At 44.8% G+C, this 24,225-nt stretch overlaps 1 protein-coding gene across 1 annotated transcript in view; it reads left to right on the top strand.

The window, feature by feature from the left end:
* The first annotated feature begins 2,348 nt into the window (after window positions 1-2,348).
* The window catches only part of slc6a8 (solute carrier family 6 member 8), a 54,494-nt gene continuing 32,617 nt past the window's right edge, over window positions 2,349-24,225 (top strand). Inside the window, exons 1-4 of the mRNA XM_072681436.1 lie at window positions 2,349-3,389; window positions 20,311-20,442; window positions 20,717-20,981; window positions 23,857-23,989. Of these exons, the coding sequence (XP_072537537.1) occupies window positions 3,152-3,389; window positions 20,311-20,442; window positions 20,717-20,981; window positions 23,857-23,989 (768 nt within the window). The 5' untranslated portion in view covers window positions 2,349-3,151. The remainder of the gene's footprint in view (window positions 3,390-20,310; window positions 20,443-20,716; window positions 20,982-23,856; window positions 23,990-24,225) is intronic.

The following is a 24,225-nucleotide window of genomic DNA, read 5'->3' as shown; positions in this document are numbered from 1 at the left end:
GAGGAGGAACATGACTGAAGCCTAACATTACACTATAAAATCCATCTCTATAACTTACGTGTCTGTAATGAATGTCCATATTTACTCACCATCAGTACAGAGGTCAGTGTATGTAAGCACACCTAATTGACTATCCTTACATTTAGCGGTTTTCCTGTTACTGCATTCAGGTTCAATTAAGATAACACATCAGTCTTTTTCAGACCCAGCACAGGAGGGTATTCTCAGTGGCATCTCTCGTACCCTCTTGGAGGACCCTCCTCCTCTGCTGTGATTGTCTAATAGCATTCCTCCTGTTGGGCCTCCTGTTGACATTGGCTAGTGGCATTTTTTTTTCCTACAGTGGGACTGACTAATGGTATTCTTCCTGCTGGACTGGGATTTACCTGTAGCATTCCTTCTCCTATACTGGGATTTGGGTAATAGTATTCCTCCTGGCAGACTGGGATTGGCTAGTGACGTTCCTTCTCCTAGAATGGGATTGACTACTGGTATTCCCTGCTGCTGCACTGTGATTGACTGATAATATTCCCACTGCTGGCCTGGGATTGACCTGTAGCATTCATTTTCCTATACTGGCATTTGCTAATAGTATTCCTCCTGCTGGGCTGGGATTGGCCTGTGACAGTCCTTCTCCTATAATGGGATTGACTACTGGTATTTCCTGATGCTGCGCTGGGATTGACCTGTAGCATGTCTTCTGCTAGGCTGGTATTGGCTTGTAGCATTCCCTCTCTTATACTGGGATTTACTAATAGTATTCCTCCTGCTAGGCTGGGATTGGCTAGGGACGTTTCTTCTCCTACACTGGCATTGACTAATGGTATTCCTCCTGCTGGAATGGGACTGACCTGTAGCATTCCCTCTCCTATACTGGGATTTACTAATAGTATTCCTCCTGCTAGGCTGGGATTGGCTAGGGACGTCCCTGTCCTTCTCCTACACTGGGATTGACTAATAATATTCCCACTGCTGGACTGGGATTGACCTGTAACATTCCATTTCCTATACTGGCATTTGCTAATAGTATTCCTTCTGCTGGGCTGGGATTGGCTAGTGTCATTCCTTCTCCTATAATGGGATTGACTACTGGTATTCCTCCTGCTGCTGGACTGGGATTGACCTGTAGCATTCCTTTTCCTATACTGGGATTTTGCTAATAGTATTCCTCCTAATATACTGGGATTTGGGTAATGGTATTCCTCCTGCAAGGCTGGGATTGGCTAGGGACGTCCCTGTCCTTCTCCTACACTGTGACTGACTGATAATATTCCCACTGCTGGACTGGGATTGACCTGTAGCATTCATTTTTTCTATACTGGCATTTGCTAATAGTATTCCTCCTGCTGGGCTGGGATTGGCCTGTGACATTCCTTCTCCTATAATGGGATTGACTACTGGTATTCCCTGCTGCTGCACTGGGATTGACCTGTAGCATGTCTTCTGCTAGGCTGGTATTGGCTTGTAGCATTCCCTCTCTTATACTGGGATTTACTAATAGTATTCCTCCTGCTAGGCTGGGATTGGCTAGGGACGTTTATTCTCCTACACTGGCATTGACTACTGGTATTCCTCCTGCTGGAATGGGACTGACCTGTAGCATTCCCTCTCCTATACTGGCATTTGCTAATAGTATTCCTACTGCTGGGCTGGGATTGGCTAGTGTCATTCCTTCTCCTATAATGGGATTGACTACTGGTATTCCTCCTGCTGCTGCACTGGGATTGACCTGTAGCATTCCTTTTCCTATACTGGGATTTTGCTAATAGTATTCCTCCTAATATACTGGGATTGGCTAGTGACGTTCTTTCTCCTACACTCTTGCTGGGCTTGTATTGTCTTATAGCATTTCACAGCTCCTGCACTGGGACTTGCTAACAGTCTCCCACCTGCTGGACTGGGATTGACTAGCTCCACTCCTTCTCCTACACTGGACACATCGAATACAATACCTCCTCCCCCTGATCTGAGATCCGCTCCTAAGACCCTGTCCTATCTCCTAGGTTTGGCTCGTCACATCCCACCTCGTGCTCCGGGATTGGCTAGCACTGCTGCCTGCCCTTCAGCCGATTACTTGCTGCCTAATTCAGCCTGGCGCGCTGTAACTGGATAGTAGGGCGTCTTCTGGCGCTGTGATTGGCTAACAGTGGATTCACCGGCCTATTGTGCAAGGGGGAGGGCGGGATTAGCAGCGTGTGGCCAATCAGAGCGCAGAAAGGCAGTGCTTGGCGGAATTGGAGTGGGAAAAAAAAAGAAACACAGGGCACACGCGTGCTGGGGGCGGAGGGGGTGATAATGATCTTGCGGTGACGAAAGCAGCTGCAGCTCCAGTAGAGGCTATAAGCCGAGGAGCGCCTCCAGACGCACAGGCAGAGAGAAACGCACACACGCAGGACGTTACCAAGCGGAGGATAACGGAGAGGACGATGGTCTAGGTGAAGGTTTTGTAAGGGGGAATTAGGGAATGTGATTCGTTTAGGTTCGTCTGTTCTCGGAGTGCGTCGGAGTCGCTCGGGTTTAGGGATTTTTCTCTTTTAATTTGGAGCTGATTCCTATTATTCCGCCTCGTCGTTCGTCTCCTCTTTGAGAGATAACGTTCCCATGCGATTCTTCAGACTCACCTTTAAGTGTTTCGTGGATTGTTTTTGAGGGTGCTCTTTTAATTCGGTGTTATTTTCTTTTCCTTTTTTGAACGATCGTATATTCCACCTTTATTTACTGTCATTTTGCGCGAAAACGAAAAAAAAAAATTTGGAGAATTGAGAATCACACGACCCCCATCGTTGCCAATTTCAGCGTCAAACGGTTTGACATTGAGAAAAGCTTCCTAAAGAGAGAACGACTCCTAATAAACACTGCAGACTTGAATTAAACAGCCTTTTTTTAATTACTGATTAAAACAAACAAAAAAAAAGAGGCAAAGGACCAGATCCTGTCTGAGAAGATCAACAGGGTCGCCAAGAGAAGAACAAAAGGACATACTGGTGTCTCTATAGCCTGTAAAAAGTGAAGCAGGTACTGAAAGGGAGAAAAGTGACTGACTGGGAAATCCCATAAAATCCCATACAAACAAAACCCAAATAAAGACGAAGGAGGAGAAGAAGGAGCTAAAGCCAGGCTATACTCTGGTGAGGACAGTAAGGGTCAGGGGATGGAGAAGACGGACTGCTGCGCCCTGAACGTGGCCCTGGCCGAGGAGAAGAAGGGTCAGCTCATCCCGAATGGCAACCATCAGGGTGCGAACGGGACCCTGGTGGCCCCGGTGAGGGCGCTACCTGAGCGCGAGACGTGGACCAGGCAGATGGACTTCATCATGTCCTGCGTGGGCTTCGCCGTGGGTCTGGGCAACGTGTGGCGATTCCCCTACCTCTGCTACAAGAACGGCGGAGGTGAGTCACCACCTCATTACGATCAGTCATCTTATGCACAGAGTCAATCAATCAAAGCGAGGCTACGGCCTGTAGACCACCCCCTTACCCCCCTCCCACTGTTAGACGTCACGGAGGGGTCATTCATTCATTCAGTCAGTCAGTCATCAGGTCTCCTCCTAAAAACACTCGGACTGCCTCGTATTTGCGTCTGAGGGTCTTGGGTGTAGCAGCACCAGGGCTGTGCTCTCTAATGGGAGTGTAGCTCTTACATTAGGCTCAGTGGTCGCGCCTGAGTTAAGGGGGAGAGTGAAGCCCCGCCCACAGCAACACATCACGAGACCGAGGGAAAGCGCGTTCATTCATTCATTCATTCATTCAGTCGTCCACCGTATATCGATGCTGTATTCAGTGCTGTAGCCTGTTCAGTGGTGTGTGTGTGTGTGTAAAGAGGCTACTGTAGTGTGTATAGCATGTAGCTGTAGTGTGTGAGTGTGTGTGTGTGTGTCTGCCTCCTCGCTGCAGTGCTGCTCCTCTCCGCCTCCTGCAGAAGCGGCGGTGCTGTGGTACGTGTCTGGAGGAGCGTAAGCTCTATTCGTCAGGCGGGTCAGGTGACACCAAATATCAGGGTTTCCCCCCACCCCCACCACCACCTATTTTCCACCGTTAGGGGCGGAGCCAGCGCGTGAGGATGACGCTCTCTGCGTAGAGAGAGAGAGAGTCCAGCACTGCGCATTTCTCTCTCTCTCTCTCTCTCTCTCTCTCCACACACACACACATATATATATATATATACACACACACACACAAATATATGTGTGTGTATGTCTGTATATGCATATTCTAGCACTTCTATATATTGTATTTTGCAAAAGTTTAGACACCCTTTTTAAATTGCACATGTTTCTGATTATATAACTAAGTTTACATCCCTGTTTATTTCATTTAACATAAAAAAAACATGAAATATGTAATAGCGCATTAAATAAAACTGTGAACAGTGGTGAACACACACTCACACACACACACTCACACACACACTAGTGAGCTAGGGGCAGTGAGTACACACACCCAGGGCGGTGGGCAGCCAACTCCAGCGCCCGGGGAGCAGAGAGGGTAAAGGGCCTTGCTCAAGGGCCCAACAGTGGCAGCTTGCCGAGCCCGGGAATCGAACCCACAACCATGTTATCGATATCCCGGCGCTCTAACCGCTGAACATTTGACCATCTAGTGGTCTGGGGTTCGATTCCTGGTCTGGGTGACTGTCCTGCACTACACCAATAAGAGTCCTTGGGCAAGGCTCCTAACGCTACATTGCCCCACATCTGCAATATGAGTAACCCTGGAAGTTGCTCTGGATATGAGTGTCAGCTAAATGCCGTAAATGTTAATAGATAGATGGGCAGGTAGGTATTTGGATAAAAGCACTTTATCGACAGTTTTTTTCATAGACTTCCATTGAAAGGTACACTGGAACATACAGACAATGTAGTCGCTGTACAAAAAAACTTTACATGAGACTATTATTATTGTGATGTCCAAAGAGCTGTCTGAGGCCTTCAGAAAGAAGGTTGTAGAAGCAGATGAGTCTGGGAAGGGGCTTCAGAAGATCTCTGAAAAATTTGAAATCAGTCGTTCCACTGTTCACTAAATCATTTACAAGTGCAACATTTGACAACATTGACAGGTCAGGCATCACGTCAGAGTACAGAGTCTAGCATCAGAAAGAGACCACACACACACTTACTTTTCATGGGGGGTGTGCAAGAAGTTTTCCAGAGAACAGCTAGACCATGTTTGGCAGAGCATTTGAGCACTAGAACCCATATCAACTGTTAAGCATGGAGGTGGGAATATCGTGATTTGGGGCTGATTTTCTGCAGTAGTTTCTGGAGAGCTACAACATAGAAACCACTAGAAATGTGAGACCATCTGTATTAAAAACTAAAGCTGAAACGTTCCAAAGCTAAAAGAATTCTGCATAGAGGAGTGGGAAACACTTTCTCCCAGTTACACACACACACACACACACATATATGTGTGTGTATATATATATATATATATATATATATATATATATATATATATATATATATATATATATATATATAATCCACTGTCTTCAGGGTCGACCTCTAAATTTGATGAATGATGAATTCTGGCTAGTATTTTTATTATTAAGTTTGTTCTCAATGTGCTGCAGCTTTTTCAGCCATCCTAAAAAGCTCCATTCATTATTCTGGACACATCTAAAATGTGTTGCTTTTTATTTATAGCTTCCCACTGATGATCTAAAAGCAGTGAAGGTGCACAGCTGTTTTTTGAAGAGTATAGAGAAACTACTCAACGAGACCAGACTTTTTCATGAGTGCATATACAGTATGAATAGCCGGTACAGCCATTAATCTACTAAAGGTCACAAGGAAGGACATACAGAACAAGTGTTTAGACTAGTTAGACTTCAGTGCCCTTAAATGTAACTGTTACGTCATCGTTTCGGCTCCTGCTTTGTTAATGCACATCACAAAGCAGGCCCGAATTCTGACATGCTTGCCGATGCCGGACTGCGCGCTCCGCTGCGCTCGTTCAATCCACTCAGCACGAGTGGGGCTCGGCTCTTATCCATGAATCATCGTCAGCTGAAGGCACAATGAAAGGTCTTAGACTGACTAACACTCCAGGGCTCCATTAGAAGGAGCTTCTTTGAATGTGTCTGAACGAAGAAGTGGCGTCCAAATGTCCCCAGTTTCCTGGAGCCCGTCCAGAGCTCGGTAACTGAATGGGCTTAGCCTACATCAGTGTCCAAACCTTAGTAATGAAATAAGCTTACCAGGCTACCAGCTAGAACTGACTCAGTGAATGAGCGTACAGGGTAGCACTGGGGTACAAGGAAAGCAGCTCCACATGCTCGTCTTGTGTTTGGAAGGTGATCAACACGGAATTGCCTAATTAATGTAGTCATGGTTGCACACTGCATCAGTCCAGATAGTTCATTATAGACCTTTGCTAATTATAGTACCTTTAGGTGAGAAATAGCACACCACGTGAGTGCATGACCAAGGGTCAAATATCAGAACTATGCGCTATTTGACCATGGGTGCCTCATACATATATGCTTATATCATCCAGGTAGTCCATTTATACACATTAAAGTTCACTATAATATATATATACATATATATATATATATATATATATATATATATATATATATATATATATATGGCACATATGACATAGAAGTCAGTTACACATATACACATACAGTATACATTAATAGTCCACTGGGTGAGAGAAATAGCACACCATGTGACTGCATGACTAAGAAACCAGTGATTATGTGGTCACTGTGCTGGACATTAGCCAATTTCCTTACAGCTGGACCACATAATTAGCCTACCATAGGATTTTCATACTTGCATATCCGTCCTTTGACTATCAAACTTGGCCACTCTGAGTGAAAGATGCAAGGTGTCCCATAATAGGACAGGAGTGAGTCACAGTCTTGTGTCTTTCACTGTTTTTAGAAGGTGGAAAAATGTCCTCCATAGCTTTTGTTCCTTATTTGATTAGACTTCTTTACATAGACTTGAAACATGATCTGTCCACCTACTCCTTAGTCTTAGACCAAATGTCATGAGAAGTACAAAGAATAACAGCGGCCTCTGTGCCAGGCCTTCTTAGAGCACGGTATATTTTATTGGCGCTACCCGCTGTTCCCTGCAGCGGCAGAAATGTCAAGGCACTGAATGTTGTCCTACTACTCAGGTTTCGATTCCCTTCAGTTTGGAAGGGGTGATCTGCTTTCGGTTTCCTCCTGCCTGTTTGTATAAAGAGGACATGATCTGGGTTAGACTGTACGAGCCGCCCCATGACACCGTCCCCCGCGGAGGGCGAAAAAGGGCACAGAGACCAGCCGGTGGGAACGGAGCAGGGAGAGCATCAATTCTTCCCAAACAATGAGCCATCCAACAGGGACCTGCCAGCCAGAAAGGGGAGATGCTTGATAAGGTGTCTGTAGGGAATTGTCTGATTCCCTGAAATCAACTCTTCCCAAATAGTTATTTTACCCCCGACAAGCAGCGCTAAGGTTACCGGGGTGTGTTTGTCTAAATTCCGGGTTGCCAAAACTCACTGTGACTGTTTTCAGAATGTGTAAATTCTTCACAGGGCCATGAAATGTACTGCCAACTCAAATGAAATCTCCCCGGCTACCTTAGTTTAAATAATACCACTCTCGCACATTCTTCATGTCCGCTCAGATCAGGCCTACGGAGCACTCGCAGTATTTACTCTGAGCCCGCTGTGTTTGCAGTTACGTCAGACCCGTTTTTAGGTTATTCAAACATCCAAGACAAATTTGTTATTACTGCAGTTAGTGAAAGGAATGCATTGTAACTGTATTCAAGCAGATTTATACCACCTGCTCACAAATAGGGTTCTCGGAGGGTAAAGGTTAGTTAGATTAACTGCACTGAATAAGCACCACATCTGCGTGAGTCTGTGTACCAAAAACAATCATCATTTATTTTAATACAGCTTCCTTACTCAGAACATGCTGTTTTTGTTACCTTTAAGACCAATATATATTCCAGTGACCAATATTATATTGTGGTCAGAGGTCACCCATACATATATATGGCAATATATAGATTTTTTAAATACAGCATATATTAGAATATATAAAGGTCCTATATATTCAACATAAACATGTGAAATTGTACACTTTTAAATATGCAACATATATTTCAGACGTATAAATCGACATATACACATGTGTAACATATATTTACAATATATGATACAGAATTGTCAACTTTACAAGAGAAGGGGGAAAAAATGTAACTTTCAATGGAAGTCAGTGTTAAAAGGACTTTTTGGTCAGGTAATTTTGGAGCATTTCTATTGGTCCAATCAGGTCCAATCATCACATTATGTTAAAAAGTGAAAAACTGCAAGGATTTTACGAGACAGCATCTATATTTTATATATATATATATATATATATATATAGTACTGTATAAACTGTATGTACTACTATAATAGTTGTCCTACCAATCAGAAATGTCAACAAATATGTATGTATATATTTTATCCGTATGTGTCAAATAAATTTACTTACATATATTCAAACATATATACAATATATATAGATACATATGCCCCATTCTTAATGATACATGTGCATATATGGCCATGGGTCACCCCGCTTAAGGTGGCACAGCTGTAATTCCATCCATCCCATATTATTATTATTGTTATTTTGATCAATGCTCCACTTAGAAGTACTGCATGCATGGTACGCCATGAACCTTTATTTTGTCAATGCCACCAAACATTTGTGATGCGTGCTACATCCATCATCCGCCTGTTTATAGTCTAAACTCACTTGGTCTGTCTTTGTGAGTCTCAGTGACAAAGGAGTGATTATAGGCTGATAGGTTTGTTTTGACTGTGTCTCACCATGATTAATATGTTTTCCTCATACACAAACAGCATCATAAATTTAGGTCTGAACATGAACTAGCTTTTTATTAAATTCCTGTTATGCACGGCGAGCAAAGATCTTTAACTGCTAGTTTAGGCCTACAAGGTTGCAAAGTTGCCTAAGGCCTGTTCAAACACATCCGTCTTTATATAAGCCTATTAATTATGAATCTCTGTCATTTCATTAATAATTTCATGCCTGCTTGCAGGAAACCCTCGCTAATGAGTCGCAGATGTAGATGGTTGCAGTCATGCAGGTACAGAAATGTGAGTGGTGGCGTTCAGTTTAGCACTGGGTTCATTCCGACCAGTTTGCCCAAATTTACTGGGATTGTAACCTTTAGTGCGTAGAACTGAAGAATAGAGCGTTTAGTGGAGCATTCCTCATTAACTGTGCTACTTACAATGCTAAATCACACCGATCAGCCATAACATTAATACCACCAGCCCAATATTGAGTAGGTCTCCCTTGTGCCACCACAGCAGATCTGAACACTCGAGGCATGGACTCCACAAGACCTCTAAAGGTATCCTGTGGCACCAAGCTGTTAGCAGCAGATCCTTTTAGTCCTGGAAGTTGTAATGGAGGTAAGGGGGCCCGTGATCTTGTCGCCGGTTCACTGGTTGTCCTTTTCTTGACCACTTTTGGTAGGTACTGACCACTGCATACCAGGAACACCCCACAAGACCTGTCTGATGTAGTCTAGTCGTCTAGCCATCACAAAAGTGGCTCCGATTCTTACGCTTGCCCGTTTTTCACCTTCAAGGACTGACTGTTCACTTGCTGCCTAATATGTAGAGCCCACTCTTGACAGATGCCACTGCAGATGAAGATCAGTCAGTGTCAGAAGTCAGTGTTAATATTATGGCCTTTTATACAGCAGTTCTGGCAGAGGAACCATGTCTGAAAGGGGAAGTTCCTCAACTGCTACGAGACAATGCAAATCATGGTTTTACATCCCAAAGATTTACACTACAATGAGCCCATTAACCATAATTAGTTCCCCTCATAATGGCTGAGTTCTCTGAAGGGCTACTGAGAATTGCTAATGGCTACAGGTGGCGAGGGGAGCCTCTCTGCGGAGCAAAAGAATTCAATTAACCCTGTAGAGGCACGAGGTCGCAAGAGTGAACAACACTAACGCTGTAAAAACGCTCCAGAGACAGAGACCACCACGAAGGACGTTTTTTGGCCGTATTGCCCACCCTTAGTCTGCAGGCTTATCTGTGACCTTATCTTATCGACTCACTAAGGTCTGATAAATGAGACCACCAGTGAGTGCACTGCCCTGTACCTTCTATGGGAGGTTAGACACACTGCATTGACTGGCCTTGATTGATGTGAGGACGTGTTCGGTACACGTACCCAATGTGTCCAATGTGTCTTAGTCTGTCATCATTCATCACCACAACGACCTCAGAGCTCCGCAGCCACTGCAGATCCACATCAGCATTTAAAAAAAAAGCGTTTATATCTGAATGCTTCTGTCGGGTAGTGCTTCAGTCAGACCATTAGTGTCATCGCAGACCACCCCCGCCGTGCTCCATCCACTCTCACATAAGCGATCTATAATCTACAGTATAAATCCTATAAACTCCATTTATGAAGCTTTATCCACTTGAGAGATGTAGTCACTTTTCTGTCGCCAGGCTGCAACCTTAAATTTTTCTAGCAGCAGTACATCATCAGCAGGTACGAGGAAGGCTCTTCACATGTCGTCCTCTGCATCACTGTGGTGTCCACGCAGCCAGCAGATTTATGACCACTGCAGTAGGCCATCTAAGTGTTCCAAAGCTGAGTGCCCCCGGATAACCACAGGCAGGACAGTTCTCAGGCCCAAAGAGCTTCGTCATCTGCTCCTTATCAATGCCAGCACTGCATGGACACAAGTATTGAGACACCTGCTTATTTTGTTAAAGTAGTGAACGCATTAATTAGAAGAGGTGTCCACAAACATTTGGACATACAGTGTTGCTGAGATTTAGCTTATTATTATTAGTAGGCACTCAAACGTCCTGTGTAACACAGGCTGCATCCTAAGAGCTTATCCAGTGATGGTTTGCCTGCTATCAAAAATGACATCCTACCACTTGGCAGATTTTGGCATTAGGGGTAATTCTGTAGTCACATGTCTTGCTCAGTAGATTTACATGGTTGGCTGTCGCTGCTACATGATACAGTTGCATGAGTATCGATTCCGAGGGTTTAATGTCAACGTTGAGCGTCTAAGCATTCCAGCATTTTCATGTTTGGAGCTTTCTTGAATGACAAATGGTACATGTTGAACAAAGACATGAACAAACCCAAACGAATACCCAAATTACAAACACTGGTTTATCATCAAGGTGTTTGTTAGATGTTGAAAAGCCAGGGTTTGTGAATGAGTTAATATAGCGGCTGCATCGGTGCATCCTCTCGCTCTTATCGCTCTTGAGTTCCGATGTCAGAAGTGAGGCCATTGGTCTAACACTGGCCCTTTGCCCTAAACTGACATCAGTCCCTCACCCCACGTGGACGGGCGATTAAGAAGAGCGTCTGTTAATCTTTTAATCCCTTTTCTGACTGGGGCTCAATCCAGGTTGCTTTAGGGTTCAGGCTGGAGAAGACGTGAACCCAACTTCAACTTGTGCCACCATTCCACCATAGCTAGGGATAAAGCTTATCTGGGGTAACGATGGAAAAGAAAAAGTGGTATCTGTATATTTACAGTGTATTTACATGACGCTCTTATCCAAAGCGACTTACAAGATTACTCGTATTACAGAGGCGGGCCTACGTAGTGTTCGGAGTCTTGCCCAGGGACTCTTATTGGTGTAGCGCAGCATGGTCTAAGTATATGACCTCGGTTAATCCAAATAATGCTCAGATGCTGTTTAACAGGCTTATTTACCACCCTGTTATTTAGCCTCAGTATTATCCTTTTAAGACAAGACAAGACAACCATATTCACCATTTGCTGGATACAGATGGAATTTGACTTCTGCTTTTATCCCATTCGTGCAGTGAACACACACCAGTGAAACACACACAGTGGACAGTGAAAACACATGCCCAGAGCCGTGGGCAGTCATTGCTGCAGCGCCCGGAGAGCAGAGAGGGTGAAGGGTCTTGCTCAAGGGCCCAACACTGGCAGCTTGCCGAGCCCGGGTATCAAACCCACAACCGCTGAGCCACTACTGCCCCTCTGAGCCACCACTGCCCCTCTGAGCCCCCACTGCCACCACTGAGGGCCTGTAAAAAAACAACAACAAATAAGCGCTGCTGTTATTGGGTGGTTTACATTACTGTGGTGACCCACAGCAGCATACAATAGCATATCATTGCATATATATTGGCATATTGCCAATACAAACAGATAAACATGAACCTACTGGCACCATGCTGCCTAATGCCAGGCGTGGGCTAGAGGGGTATAAAGCCCCCCAGTATTGAGCTGTGGAGCAGTGGAAAACCTGTGGAATCTTGAATGATGCATGTTGGTGCTCCATTGCCCAACATCCTGACCTCACTAACGCTCTTGTTGCCGTATGCAATCAAATCCTCTCGGCCATGCTTTAGGATGTAAAAGAAAGCCCTGCGTGGACAGTGGAGACAGTTACTGCAACGAAAGCAGGATAAGCTCTTTTTTAATGCCCTTGATTTTGGAAGGTACGCTGAATGAGCAGGTGTCCCAATACTTTTGTCCAAACAGTGTATGTACATTTTGCAGGTGTAAATATGGGTCAAGACTGTTACGTAACATGGATTTTGCTTTGAAAGGAGAACACAACAGTGTTTAAGGTTCACGACATGTGAGTTCCATGTACCAGACTCTCATTAGTTAACCATGCCAAGGTAAATACTGTACAGTTTTCCATTCTAGGACTCTTTTAAAAACAGATTTCCAGTGTGCCAGAGATATTATAAGATACCAAAATTTCTTACAACACACCTTTCTCAAGAACTTGTTAGGCCTTGTTGGAACGTCACACTTCCTTGTAACCGTTGCCCTTTCTGCTTAATGAATATTAGCATAGCATACGAGCACACACAAGGCATGCCTAGATAAGGGCCTGAATGAATGCGGCCCTCCCTCTCATCGTTTCTCAGCGATAGTGAAGGGAGGGCTGTTTTTAAACGTTTGTTTACAGGCCTTTGTAGTGAAATGTGAGCTAATACACTTCGCATCGCTCTCCACAAACACAAGGCTGTCGGCAGCCACATGTTGGATGGACATGTGCCAGCAACAAGCGCACTAATCTCAGCACAAAGACCGAACCCATTGATCTGAATAGCATGGAGCGGACTAGGAGGAGGATAATTGGGTACAGGTAATCCCATCTCTAGAGTTTAAATTAAGGGAGTGTGTCTGAGGATAGCATATACATTTTGTGGACAGAAGTATTTGGACATCTGCTCATTCCTCATTCATTGTTTCTTCAAATCAAGGGCATCAAAAAGAGTTTATCATGAATTTGTTGGAGCAGCTGTTTCTACAGTCTAGGAAAGACTTTACATTAAATTTCGGAGCATTGCTGTGAGTATTTGATTGCATTCAGCAACAAAAGTGTTGGTCAGTGAGGTCAGGATGTTGGATGTTCACCACCCCATTTCTTCTCATCTTCCCCAACTCTCCAACTCTGTCCAACTCAAGTATTGGATGGAGCACCATCCTGCATTCCAGAGGTCATAGCTCCACTGCTCCACAGCTCCAGGCTGGGGGGCTTTATAGCCCTCTAGCCCACACCTGGCATTAGGCATGGTGTTAATAGGTTCATATTGATCTGCTCCAGAGAGTCTATTCTGTTCTATTGGCAGTTCTTTTCCAAAGGGTCTAGACAAGCTGTATGTGTGTGTGTTCATTATCTGTGTCAGCAGCAATAGGTACAACTTAAAGTAGCTGAATGCCTTCATTAGAAAGGGTGTCCACAAACATTTGGACATACAGTGTGTGCATTTGGTGCTTCAAATTTGTATAAAGCTCCCGAATGCTAATTCCGTGCCGCTTAGCGGTCGAGAGATTTTCGGCGGCTTTGCAGTGGCCCCGCGATGTCGGCCAAAGACCAGCTGTTGCGATCTGCAGTGTAACCTTGCCAATAGCTTGTGTTTTTGCCAAGGAATACATAATGGCAAATCCCATTGGGACCCTTTAAGCTCATTGGGCTGAATGTGTTGATGGATTCTACAATTCCATGTGCTGGGTGTTGGTGGTGGGGGGAGGGTGCAGTGGGTATTTATAGCCTCATCTCGTCACCTAGCGTAGCGCCTAGTGAGACTGAAATTGGACTGCATTTTCACACCTGTTCTTACGGCCTGTCCTCAGCACACACGATTACCGGACAGGACGATGCACTTGCGCAGGCCGGCCTCACCCTCAGCCTAGCTGGACGCCGTGCTGCAAAAGGGATTCAGTGGCCTTGCAAACGCCTATCCTGTCCAGAATAGCAGGCTTAGCACACGCTGGCCACACCAGCATTGGTTAGTCTATTTTCTGCACTGGTTCATGGGCGGTATATTATCCAAGTTATCCAAGCGACGCTAATTATAAGCACGGAAAAAGGGTACAGAGGGAGAGTGCCCGTCGTGGGAAAAGGGCAGCGGATGGACAAAGATGTCAGCATGTAAAATTCATGACTACATGAGCTTATCTGAAAGAGAGTGAGATCAGGTTCTGACTCTGAGGTCTCGAATAGCATCCCGCAAAGCCATGACTTGGAATTTGGAGGCGCCGGTGAAAAAAATGCACCCCAATGTGTTTCAGAATGTCATACATTAGGTCTTCATGACTTCGTGTGCTTCGATAGTGGTGGAAATTTCATAATTGTCAATAGAGAAATGTGGTATTTTGGTGCTATTCAGTAGTCTGACCTTCAGTACTTTCAGCTTGACCGAATAACGCTGCTGCCCTCTCCGGGCTGTTGGGTCCAGTCGGCACTCTGTGCGGTTAGCTACCTGAAGAGATTGTCATAGAGTCTGGAAGCATTAGCTTTTACCTGAGCGCCTGCTCACGTCATCAGCTTCCCCGCTGTATGGATACCCGTAGTAGTGTGTGCTCCAGCCGGCCCTTCTTCCAGCTGGTCTACAGCTATGTCCAAATGTTTGTGGACACCCCTACTATTGAATGCATTCAGCTACTTTAATTTGCGTCCATTGCTGACAAAGATGTGCATATGCACAAACACACACAGCTTGTCTAGTCCCTAATCTAGAGACGTACTGCCGTACTGCCAATAGAATCGGACTCTCTGGAGCCCCAGTGTTGAGCTGTGGAGCAGTGGAAGAACTGTGCTCTTTGGAATGATGGTGGTGCTCCATCCAGTACTTCTGGGATGAGGTGGGGTGGTGATCATCTAACACCTTGAACCTGATTAACGCTCTTGTCACTGAATGCAATCAGATCCTCACAGCAATGCTCCTCCAAAATCTGGGTAGTTTAGAAAGATCTGTGTGAAAAAATGTCCATTATGGATAAGATGGTCATGACTTAGTGAGAGATAAACAGAGAGAGTGGTCGAGACGGGGTGGTTGGGGTTCTTGAGGTGGTCTGGGCGGGGGGTGGGTGGCTGGTGGGTGGTGTAACACTTCTGGTGCCACTGCCACAAAGTGAATGAGCTAATTCTGAAAAAAATCCAATCACTGTTTACAGCTGTCTGCGTGGGTACATCCATCCTGTCTCCCTCAGCGGCAGCGTAAACACACAGCTTAATACTGCCAGCAGAAACGACGGCTACAGGAGACTCCATTACTGAGCAGACGCTGACTGCTGAGGATTAGCCAGAGAGCGACTGAGAGAGAGAGAGAGAGAGGGGGCGAGAGAGATGGCAGGGGAGTGAGAGACTCAAAGTCAAAGTGGGGTTAGGGGGTTTGCGGTAAAATGGCAGGTTTCTCTCTGCTTCTCATCATTGTGCTTTATGAGCCTACATACACACACACACACACACACACACACACAGTGAGCTGCTCCGCTTTAGATTCCTCTTATCTTCCAAGCAGTCACGACGCCAGCCTCCGCAGTGTGTCTGTGTGTCTGACTCACCGCTGCGCAGCCACTGCTTCTTTTTTAGCTCTCGCGCATGTGTGTGTGTGAGTGTGTGTGTGTTAGGAGTGTGTTTTTTCACACTGGCTGGCACTCACAGTCTCATAAATCATCCAGCAGCAGCAGTCATTTCAGTGGCATGCTCTTTGTTTGCAGATCGGACACTCTCTCTCTCTCTCTCTCTCTCTCTCACAGCTATCTCTCACTAGTCTCTCTGCTCTGTCTCTTGCTCATCTGTCCTTCTCTCTTGCAATCTCTCTCTCTCTCTCTCTCTCACAGTCTCTCTTTTTCTCATTTGTCGCTCCTAACATTCTTTCTCCCACTCATTATATCTTACTCACACATCTCGTCTCTCTCTCTCTCTCTCTCTCTCTCTCTCTCTCTCGCATCTCTCTCTCTCATCTTTGTCCTTTGTCCTCTTGTTCTGTCTCTCTCGCTCTCTCACACATCGTCCCCCTTTCTCTCGCATCAAGCTCACTCTTTCGCATCTATCTCTCTCTCTCATCTGTCTCTCACTCACACGTCTCTCTCTGTCTTTTGTCTTTCTCTCATCCTTCTCGCATCAATCTCTTGCATTCTCTCTCTCCTCCTCTCTTTTGTGTCTCTCGCTCATCTTTATCCATCTGTCTTGCATAGCTCTCTCTCTCTCCTCTGTCTGTCTCTGTCTCTCTCTCTCACTCTCTCTCTCTCTCTCTTCTGTCTGTCTGTCTCTCTGTCTTCCAACTATCTCTCTCTGTCTCTCTCTCTCTCTCTCTCTCTCTCCAAGCCCGCAGCTGCACATTCCCCTCCCTGCCTTTGCTCATTGTGACGACTCCACATTTACGTCACATGGTGGGTTTCCCATCACCGCAGCCCCCCCCCTCTCCCACCCAGTGGAAGGCTGCCGTTAGTATGACTGCGCTGCACATTTTTGTGTGTGTTTTTTTTTCTCGGGGCTGACGCGTTTCTCAAAGACACGCTGTCCTCGCCAGAACGCCTCAGTGCCAAACAATAGTGATCCTCCGCACTCGCTTTTCTGAAAGGAGCTCATGCACAGCCTCCAGAGATGCCTGCTCATTCAGAACAACGGAGGGGTTCTTCACAGAAACGTGACTGAATGGTCATGTGCATTACGGTCAGACTAAGGGCTGGGCCGATTTCCAGGTTCAGTGATATATCACGGGGTTAAAGGTAACGATAAGGACAGACGCATATCGGTATGGCCGGATAGTCGGCAGAGAAACATACGTAGCTCTACTGCTATAGTGTAATATAGTGTAATAAGCTGTGTATTATACTGTATGGCTTTTAAGGGTGTAACAGTACACAAAAGTCGGGGCACACCACAGTTTTGACCTCACAGTTCAGTACAGTGGGAAAAAATCAGGAACCCCCCTACAAAAGCATCCCCCCAGCGCTATGTCGTAAAAGACACGCTGAAAAAACGTCAGTGCTGTTTGTTAAAACTACGTCGTATTTAGTTTGAAGATAAAATGTGAAAAGATGCCTTTTTTCAATTGGTTAAAATGACGTTTATGGGCTCCGAGTGGCTTAGCAGTCTAATGCTAATGCTAGCACTATGGTACAATGCCACCACTATTTCCTGGGGGTCAGAAGTTTGACTCCCGAGCCATGCCGCTTTGCCATCAGCAGCCAGAGCCAGGGTGAGCACAATTGGCGGTTCGTTCTCGGTTGGGTAGGTGGCTCATCACTCTTAAGCGATGTTGGTCTCTTAGCTGGTGCAGTGGAGCTCTTTGCTTTTCTCTGAGCGCTGCCTGGCAATGTCACAAGCTGAGCTGGATTTTGTTGATTTCATTGAAGTCGTGCATGTTCCAGTTTGCTCCTCCTAGAGTTGCATAGCGCATGTGGCTCGTCCATGACCAGCCCCGTACTGTGTATTCTCCGTCTCCTCCATTTCCTCCTCTGGAGTACGGTATTGCATTCAGCCCTTTCAGAGTGAGTGTGATGACCACACTGTGGACATGCCAGGTTAATTTTCCGCCGAGCTCGTTTTGATTACAGCACCAGCCGTCTTGAAACAAAAAGCTGGGCAGCTTGATCGTATCCTTCGTGGCGTTTGGGAGCAGTTGGCAACTCCGTGGAGCCTGCAGGGCCCCAGTTACGCAAGGATGCCACTCGGTGTGAACTGCTTTTTTCTCTACTCTCTCTCTTTCTCGCTCTCTCCTCTCTCTCTCTACTGTCACTTTCTCTCTCTCTCTTTCTACTGTCACTTTCTCTTATTCTCGCTCTCTCCTCTCTCTCTCTACTGTCACTTTCTCTCTCTCTCTTTCTACTGTCACTTTCTCTTATTCTCCCCTCTTGCTCTCTTTACTGTCACTTTCTCTCTCTCTCTCTCTCTCTTTCTCTCTCCTCTCTCTCTCTTTCTCTCTTTCTCCTCTCTCTCTCTACTGTCACTTTCTCTCTCTCTCTCTTCTCCTTTTCTCTCTACTGTCGCTTTCGCTCTCTCTATACTCTTTATAATGTCTCTTTCTCGCTCTTTATCTCTCTCTCTCTCTCTCTCTCTCTCTATATATATATATATATATACTCTCTCTTTCCTCTCTCACCCTCTCTTTTTCTCTCTCTCTACATATATATATTTCTCTTTTACAATCTCCTTCGTCCGTCCCTTTCTCTCTCTCTCTCTCTCTCTCTCTCTCTCTCTCTCTGCCTCTGTGTCTCTCTCCCTCTCTATCTTGGCCCTTGCCGGCCTGAGAGATGTGTGACATCATCGGGTCTTTCATTCAGTGAGGCTCATTGTGTCGCTAGTTAATCTGCATTAGTCTCTGCTGCCGCCACGGCTGACTGGTCCACAGCCCGAACGCAGCCCCTCCCCCATCTTATTTAGACCCCGCCCCCTCCCACCTTCCCCCACCATATGCTCCGGCTAAGCCTCTGCTGCTGCCGCTGTCAATCTCAGATCAGTCAGCTGGCGGGTTATTGCTGCAGACGGCTTTGGCCCGCTGCCTCATCACCTGTATCATGCGTGATAATACACACAGAGCGGCTTCGCTGCCTCATCCCGCACCGCCGGTCATGATGCCAAACGCAGAGCTGAAAGACTGCAGGACAAAATGGTGTCCCCCTGTACCACACTGCACTGAAACAGCCAACAGGCAGTTGCACTGCAGTCCTGAGTTCAGGGCCCTGCTGCTCTGGTCTAGTACAGGACTGAGAGGATTAGTCAATTACACTTGACTACACGATTAAAAATAATTCACTGGTGACCTTCTTGACCTTCTTGATTAATCAGGGGTTGTCAATTGGAAGTTTGCTTGTGGTCTATTTTAGTCCATTTTACTACTTGGCCTTTATTTGACAACTATACTTACTTCATTACTCCTAAAATGATCAGCTGATTACTGGATTACTAATGTATTTAACAGTAATGAGCGTTAGGCTTGTTCCGTATTCAGCCTTCTAGCTGATCTTCTCTAGTAGAAAGTATTTTAGAATCTTTTAAAGGCAACAAATAGTCAATTGTTAGTCCATTTTGCTCCAATTTTACAATGTGGCCTTTTTAAAAACAATCAAACTGATCAAAATGATCAGTTTCTTTCTAATATTTCAGATATATCTAATAGTGATAGCCCTGGTCAAGCCCTAGTCTTGTTCAGTATTCAACCTTCTTGACGATCTTCTCTAGTAGCAACTATCTTGGAATCTTTAAAAGGTTTTATTAAGTCTATTCTTTACTATTTGGCTTTTTAGGGATTTTGATTTAATCACACCTCAAAATGATCAGTTGATTGCTGAATTAGAGATATATCTAGTCTATATATTGTTCAGTATCTGGTACAGGTATTTCTTTAAAAAAAAGACCAAATGGTTTGTTATCACTTAGTGTTTTAAATAGTGATTTACTATTTGACCCTTTAATAACTATAATTACTCAATTACACCTCAAAATAATCAGTCAGTTGCTTAATTACTGATGTATCTAATAGTGATAGCCCTGGTCTTGTTCCACATTCAGCCTTCTAGCTGATCTCCTCTAGTAGCAGGTATTAGAAATCTTTAAAAGGCAACAAATAGTTAGTTATTGTTTAATTAAGTCTTTATTTTTTACTATTTGGCTTTTTTGACTTCTCAGTTGATTGCTGAATTACTGATATAGCTAGTCTATATGTTGTTCAGTAGCTGGTACAGGTACTTCTTTAAAAAAAAGACTTTAAAAGGCAGTAAATGGTTCCTCTAAACCTCTAAACGGCAGCTATAATTACTCAATTTCTCTTCAAAAGGACTAATTAATTATGTGATTATTGATATATCTCATGTTTATAGCCCTAGGAAAGCTCTGGTTCTTGATTACTGCATTACTAATAAACCAATAGCTCTAGTTTCATATTCAGTGTTTACATACAGCACAATAATTAACTGCACACACAGAAAAGGCTTATTGTACTGACTTCATGTTTGAGTAATCCCTCTCTCTCCTTCTCTCTCTCCTCTCTCTGCAGGAGTCTTTCTCATTCCCTATGTGTTGTTTATATTTCTTGGGGGTATTCCTATCTTCTTCTTGGAGATCGCTCTGGGCCAGTTCATGAAGGCTGGGAGCATCAACGTGTGGAACATTGCACCGCTCTTTAAAGGTTTGACCATTTTCATATTGAAAACACACGCAGCCAGCCTCCAGCAAGCTGGTGTTAAAAACTCTGACCTCACATTGATTAGATTGGACAATGATTCTTTAGGGAACGCAGGGAAGGCCCTGGTTGTAACTGTAGGTGCTTTGAAGGTCATGTAGTTTGTCTTTACTGATATGAACTGTGCTGTAAAAACTGATAAAACGTTAAGATAAGAAATTTATTATATTTCAAAAACAGTGACAATGGACCACATGTTGGTATATGTTGGATGTTTCAGGACTTGGCTACGCCTCCATGGTCATAGTGTTCTTCTGCAACACGTACTATATCATGGTCCTGGCCTGGGGTTTCTACTACCTCATCAAGTCCTTCAACGCCACGCTGCCCTGGTCTTCCTGTGACAACGAGTGGAACACTGACAGCTGTATCGAGATCTTCCGCCATGAGGACTGCCAGAACGGCACCATCGGTAACTCCACCTTCGGCAACATGACCTGCGAGGAGTTGGCGGACGGCCGCTCACCTATCATCGAGTTTTGGGAGTAAGTTATTCCCTTAATTTTACTTTTTTATATAAACTAGCTTATGCTTATAACTGGTATAGCTATACTGTACATAGCTACGCTATTTGTCCATATGTTTGTGGATGCCCCTTCTAATGAATACATTCAGCTGCGTTTAAGTTGCTCCCGTTGCTGACACAGATGTGCAAATGCACAAACACACACACTGCTTGAACTATGACCAATACAATAGGACTCTCTGGCAGAGATAAACACAAACCTATTGGCACGTTGCCTAATACCAGGTATAGGCTGGAAGCATATGAAGGAAGAACTGGAAGAACTGTGTTCTCTGGAATGATGGATGATGCTCCATCCAATACTTTTGGGGTGAGTTGAGGAGAGTTGGGGAAGATGAGGTGGGGTGGTGATCATTCAACATCCTGACCTCTCTACCACTCTTGTCGCTGAATGCAATCAAATCCTCACAGCAATACTCCACAGTAGACAGTTACTTCAACAAAAGCAGGATAAACTCATTTTTAATACCCTTGATTTCCAAAGAAACAATAAATGAGCAGGTGTCCCAATACTTTTGTCCATATAGTGTATCTATGTAATTGTTACATATATGTAATTATGCAATTACATCATTAATTGCACAGGTTTAGTTAGTAACACTTTACATGAACTCTACTGCCTAACAATGCCATTACCATACCATTATAACATGTTATGACAGATGTTATCTGGCATCATGACAGATGCTCTAATGCTTGATATCTTGACTTCAGCGAATGGAATATCTATCATAACAGTTACCAGTAACATGAACCAGACACATTCTATATAACATCTGTTGTAACATGTTTCTGGCATGCTTATGACAATGTTAAGTAGCCTCCTGCTCTTTTTACAAGTGTTAGAATGAAAGAAATCTGGAGGTGTGTTAAAACGCTGAGAGATATTGGAGGGTGATCCTGGCTTTATTAAAATGTCTACATAAGTTATAATTAAGGCGGTAATTGCGTTAATTACTCTGTGTTGTCAGAATACAGGGCTTTCGTATGAGAGCGACAAAGCTTGTATTCATTCCCTCCTGTCACTCAGCTCCTCTACCCCTCCCTGTCCCGGCAGACCCTGGTTATAACTGTGCGTGCTTTGAAGGTCATGCAGTTCGTCTTAACTGATATGAACTTTGATATTAAAATGTTAAAAATAAAGGTGCTTCAAAGTGTTCTTTAAATGGTGCCATAAACAGAGGTATTCAGATATGGACCCTGTAACCAGTTTCCAGTCCTGGATTTTGTCCCCGCTGGAAGTTAGAGGAACAGTTATTACAACTGAACTGCACGTAGTCTTCACACCTACCAAGGATTCCAAAGTCCAGGACTGGAAACAGATGGATTCAGGGTCCAGATTTGAAGACCTCTGGACCTCTGCCATAGGTCCATGAAAAAAGATAACTTTTAAAGATCTAACAAATCTTCACTGTCTTCACATATACACACACTAGTGAGCACATACACTTGCCATGTGTGCCTGGAGCGATGGGCTCCAACAGTGTCAGCTTGGCGAACGCCAATATCAAACCCACAACCCTGTCATTGATAACTCAGTGCTCTACCTTCTGACCCCCCCCCCCCCACACACACACACACACACACACACACCAGTACTGGGGAAATAGTGTGGCATTACAAACACCATTCTTAATGAATCCCACAGGGTGCTTCTGTGGTTTCACCCAAGGATCCAGTTAAAGCACCTTAATGTGACTTAAGAGTGTGTCTGTTTCTCTGTAAGTCTGAGCTCCACTGTGAAGGGCAGGGTAATTTACAGAGGTCAGCAAGTTCATTCTACTGTAGTTACAGTAGTAGTGGCCTTAGGACTGGGTGTTAGCTATGGGAATTGGTATTCAGGCTTGTAAAAGATTTCCTAGCAACATTAAAGACACACAGATGCATTAAGCACTCTCCGTTAAGTGCCATTAAAAGCAGCGGTATGAATATATCATTCCCGTCTAGCACACGGGTGTTCCTGGAGTGGCAGGCACGTTGGCAGATAGATTTATGGGCGCAGGTGTTTGGGCTTAAATTCAGAACTGGCTTGTTTGAATAGAGAGAAGTCACTGTGAATGTGCTGTGCTCAGAAATCTCCTCTTAAAATTTCTGACAATAAACCAACCGCGAGACAGAGAGTTCAGCAGCACCTCTGGGCCTTCAGGGTAGATGTTTCACACTGTGAAAGCCAACATGTTGCTTTTATGGAACAAGACTACCTCGGATGTGTTAATGACCGCACATTACACAGCTAAGTAACTTAGGTAAGAGCAGGTCAGGTGAATCAAGGCGCGAAGAACTAACGTACAATAGATGTCAAATGTTTGTGGACACTCCGTCTAATTAAGCTCCATTCAGCTGGTTCGAGTTGCACCCACTGCTGCTGATGCAAATGTGTGGATGCCCACATGCACACAGCTTGTCTAGTCCCTGTAGAGAAATATGCCAATAGAATTGGACTCTCTAGAGAGGTAAACATGAACCTGCTGGAATCATGTCTAATGCCAGGTGTGGGGTATAAGTCCCCAGCATTAAGCTGTGGAGCACTAACACTTGTTGCTGAATGCAATCAAATCCTGACAGCAGTGCTCCTCCAAAATCTAGTAGAAAGTCTTCTTGCCTGGACAGACTCCAACAAAAGGAAAGAGAAAACAATGAATGAACAGGCGTCCCAATACTTTTGTCCATATAGTGTAGAAGATAAAAGCACAGTATGTGCTGAAATGAACTCTGCGTAGGACTGATTATGACTGTGAGGTGATTTGATTGTATCCAACCATAAGGGCATTACTGATGTCAGGTACTACTACTGTTGGATTGTGCTGGACACTGACCCCTTCCTCTTTCCTCAGGAATAAGGTCCTGAACATCTCAGAAGGTCTGGACGAGCCAGGCGTGATGAACTGGGAGCTGATGCTGTGTCTGCTGGCTGTGTGGGTGATGGTCTATTTCTGCGTGTGGAAGGGGGTGAAGTCAACAGGCAAGGTACATAAATCCATCATCTCTCTCTCTCTCTCTCTCTCTCTCTCTCTCTCTCTCTTTCTCTCACTACCCCCACCTTCCTCTCTGGCCTGCTGGCTCTATGATTTAGGCTTAGAGAGGTCACTGATCCAAGCTGTAGGTGCTTCATGATGGCAGGTAACAGGAGAGGAGAGCAGAGCAGATCAGAGCAGTCACATGGACACACTCACAGCCTCTATATGCTTTTAGCCCGGTTATGT

Source organism: Salminus brasiliensis, chromosome 6 (genome assembly GCF_030463535.1).
Source record: "Salminus brasiliensis chromosome 6, fSalBra1.hap2, whole genome shotgun sequence".
NCBI classification, from domain to species: Eukaryota; Metazoa; Chordata; class Actinopteri; order Characiformes; family Bryconidae; genus Salminus; species Salminus brasiliensis.
The sequence above is the reverse complement of the archived record's forward strand: the minus strand, read 5'-3'. Positions and strand labels throughout refer to the sequence as shown.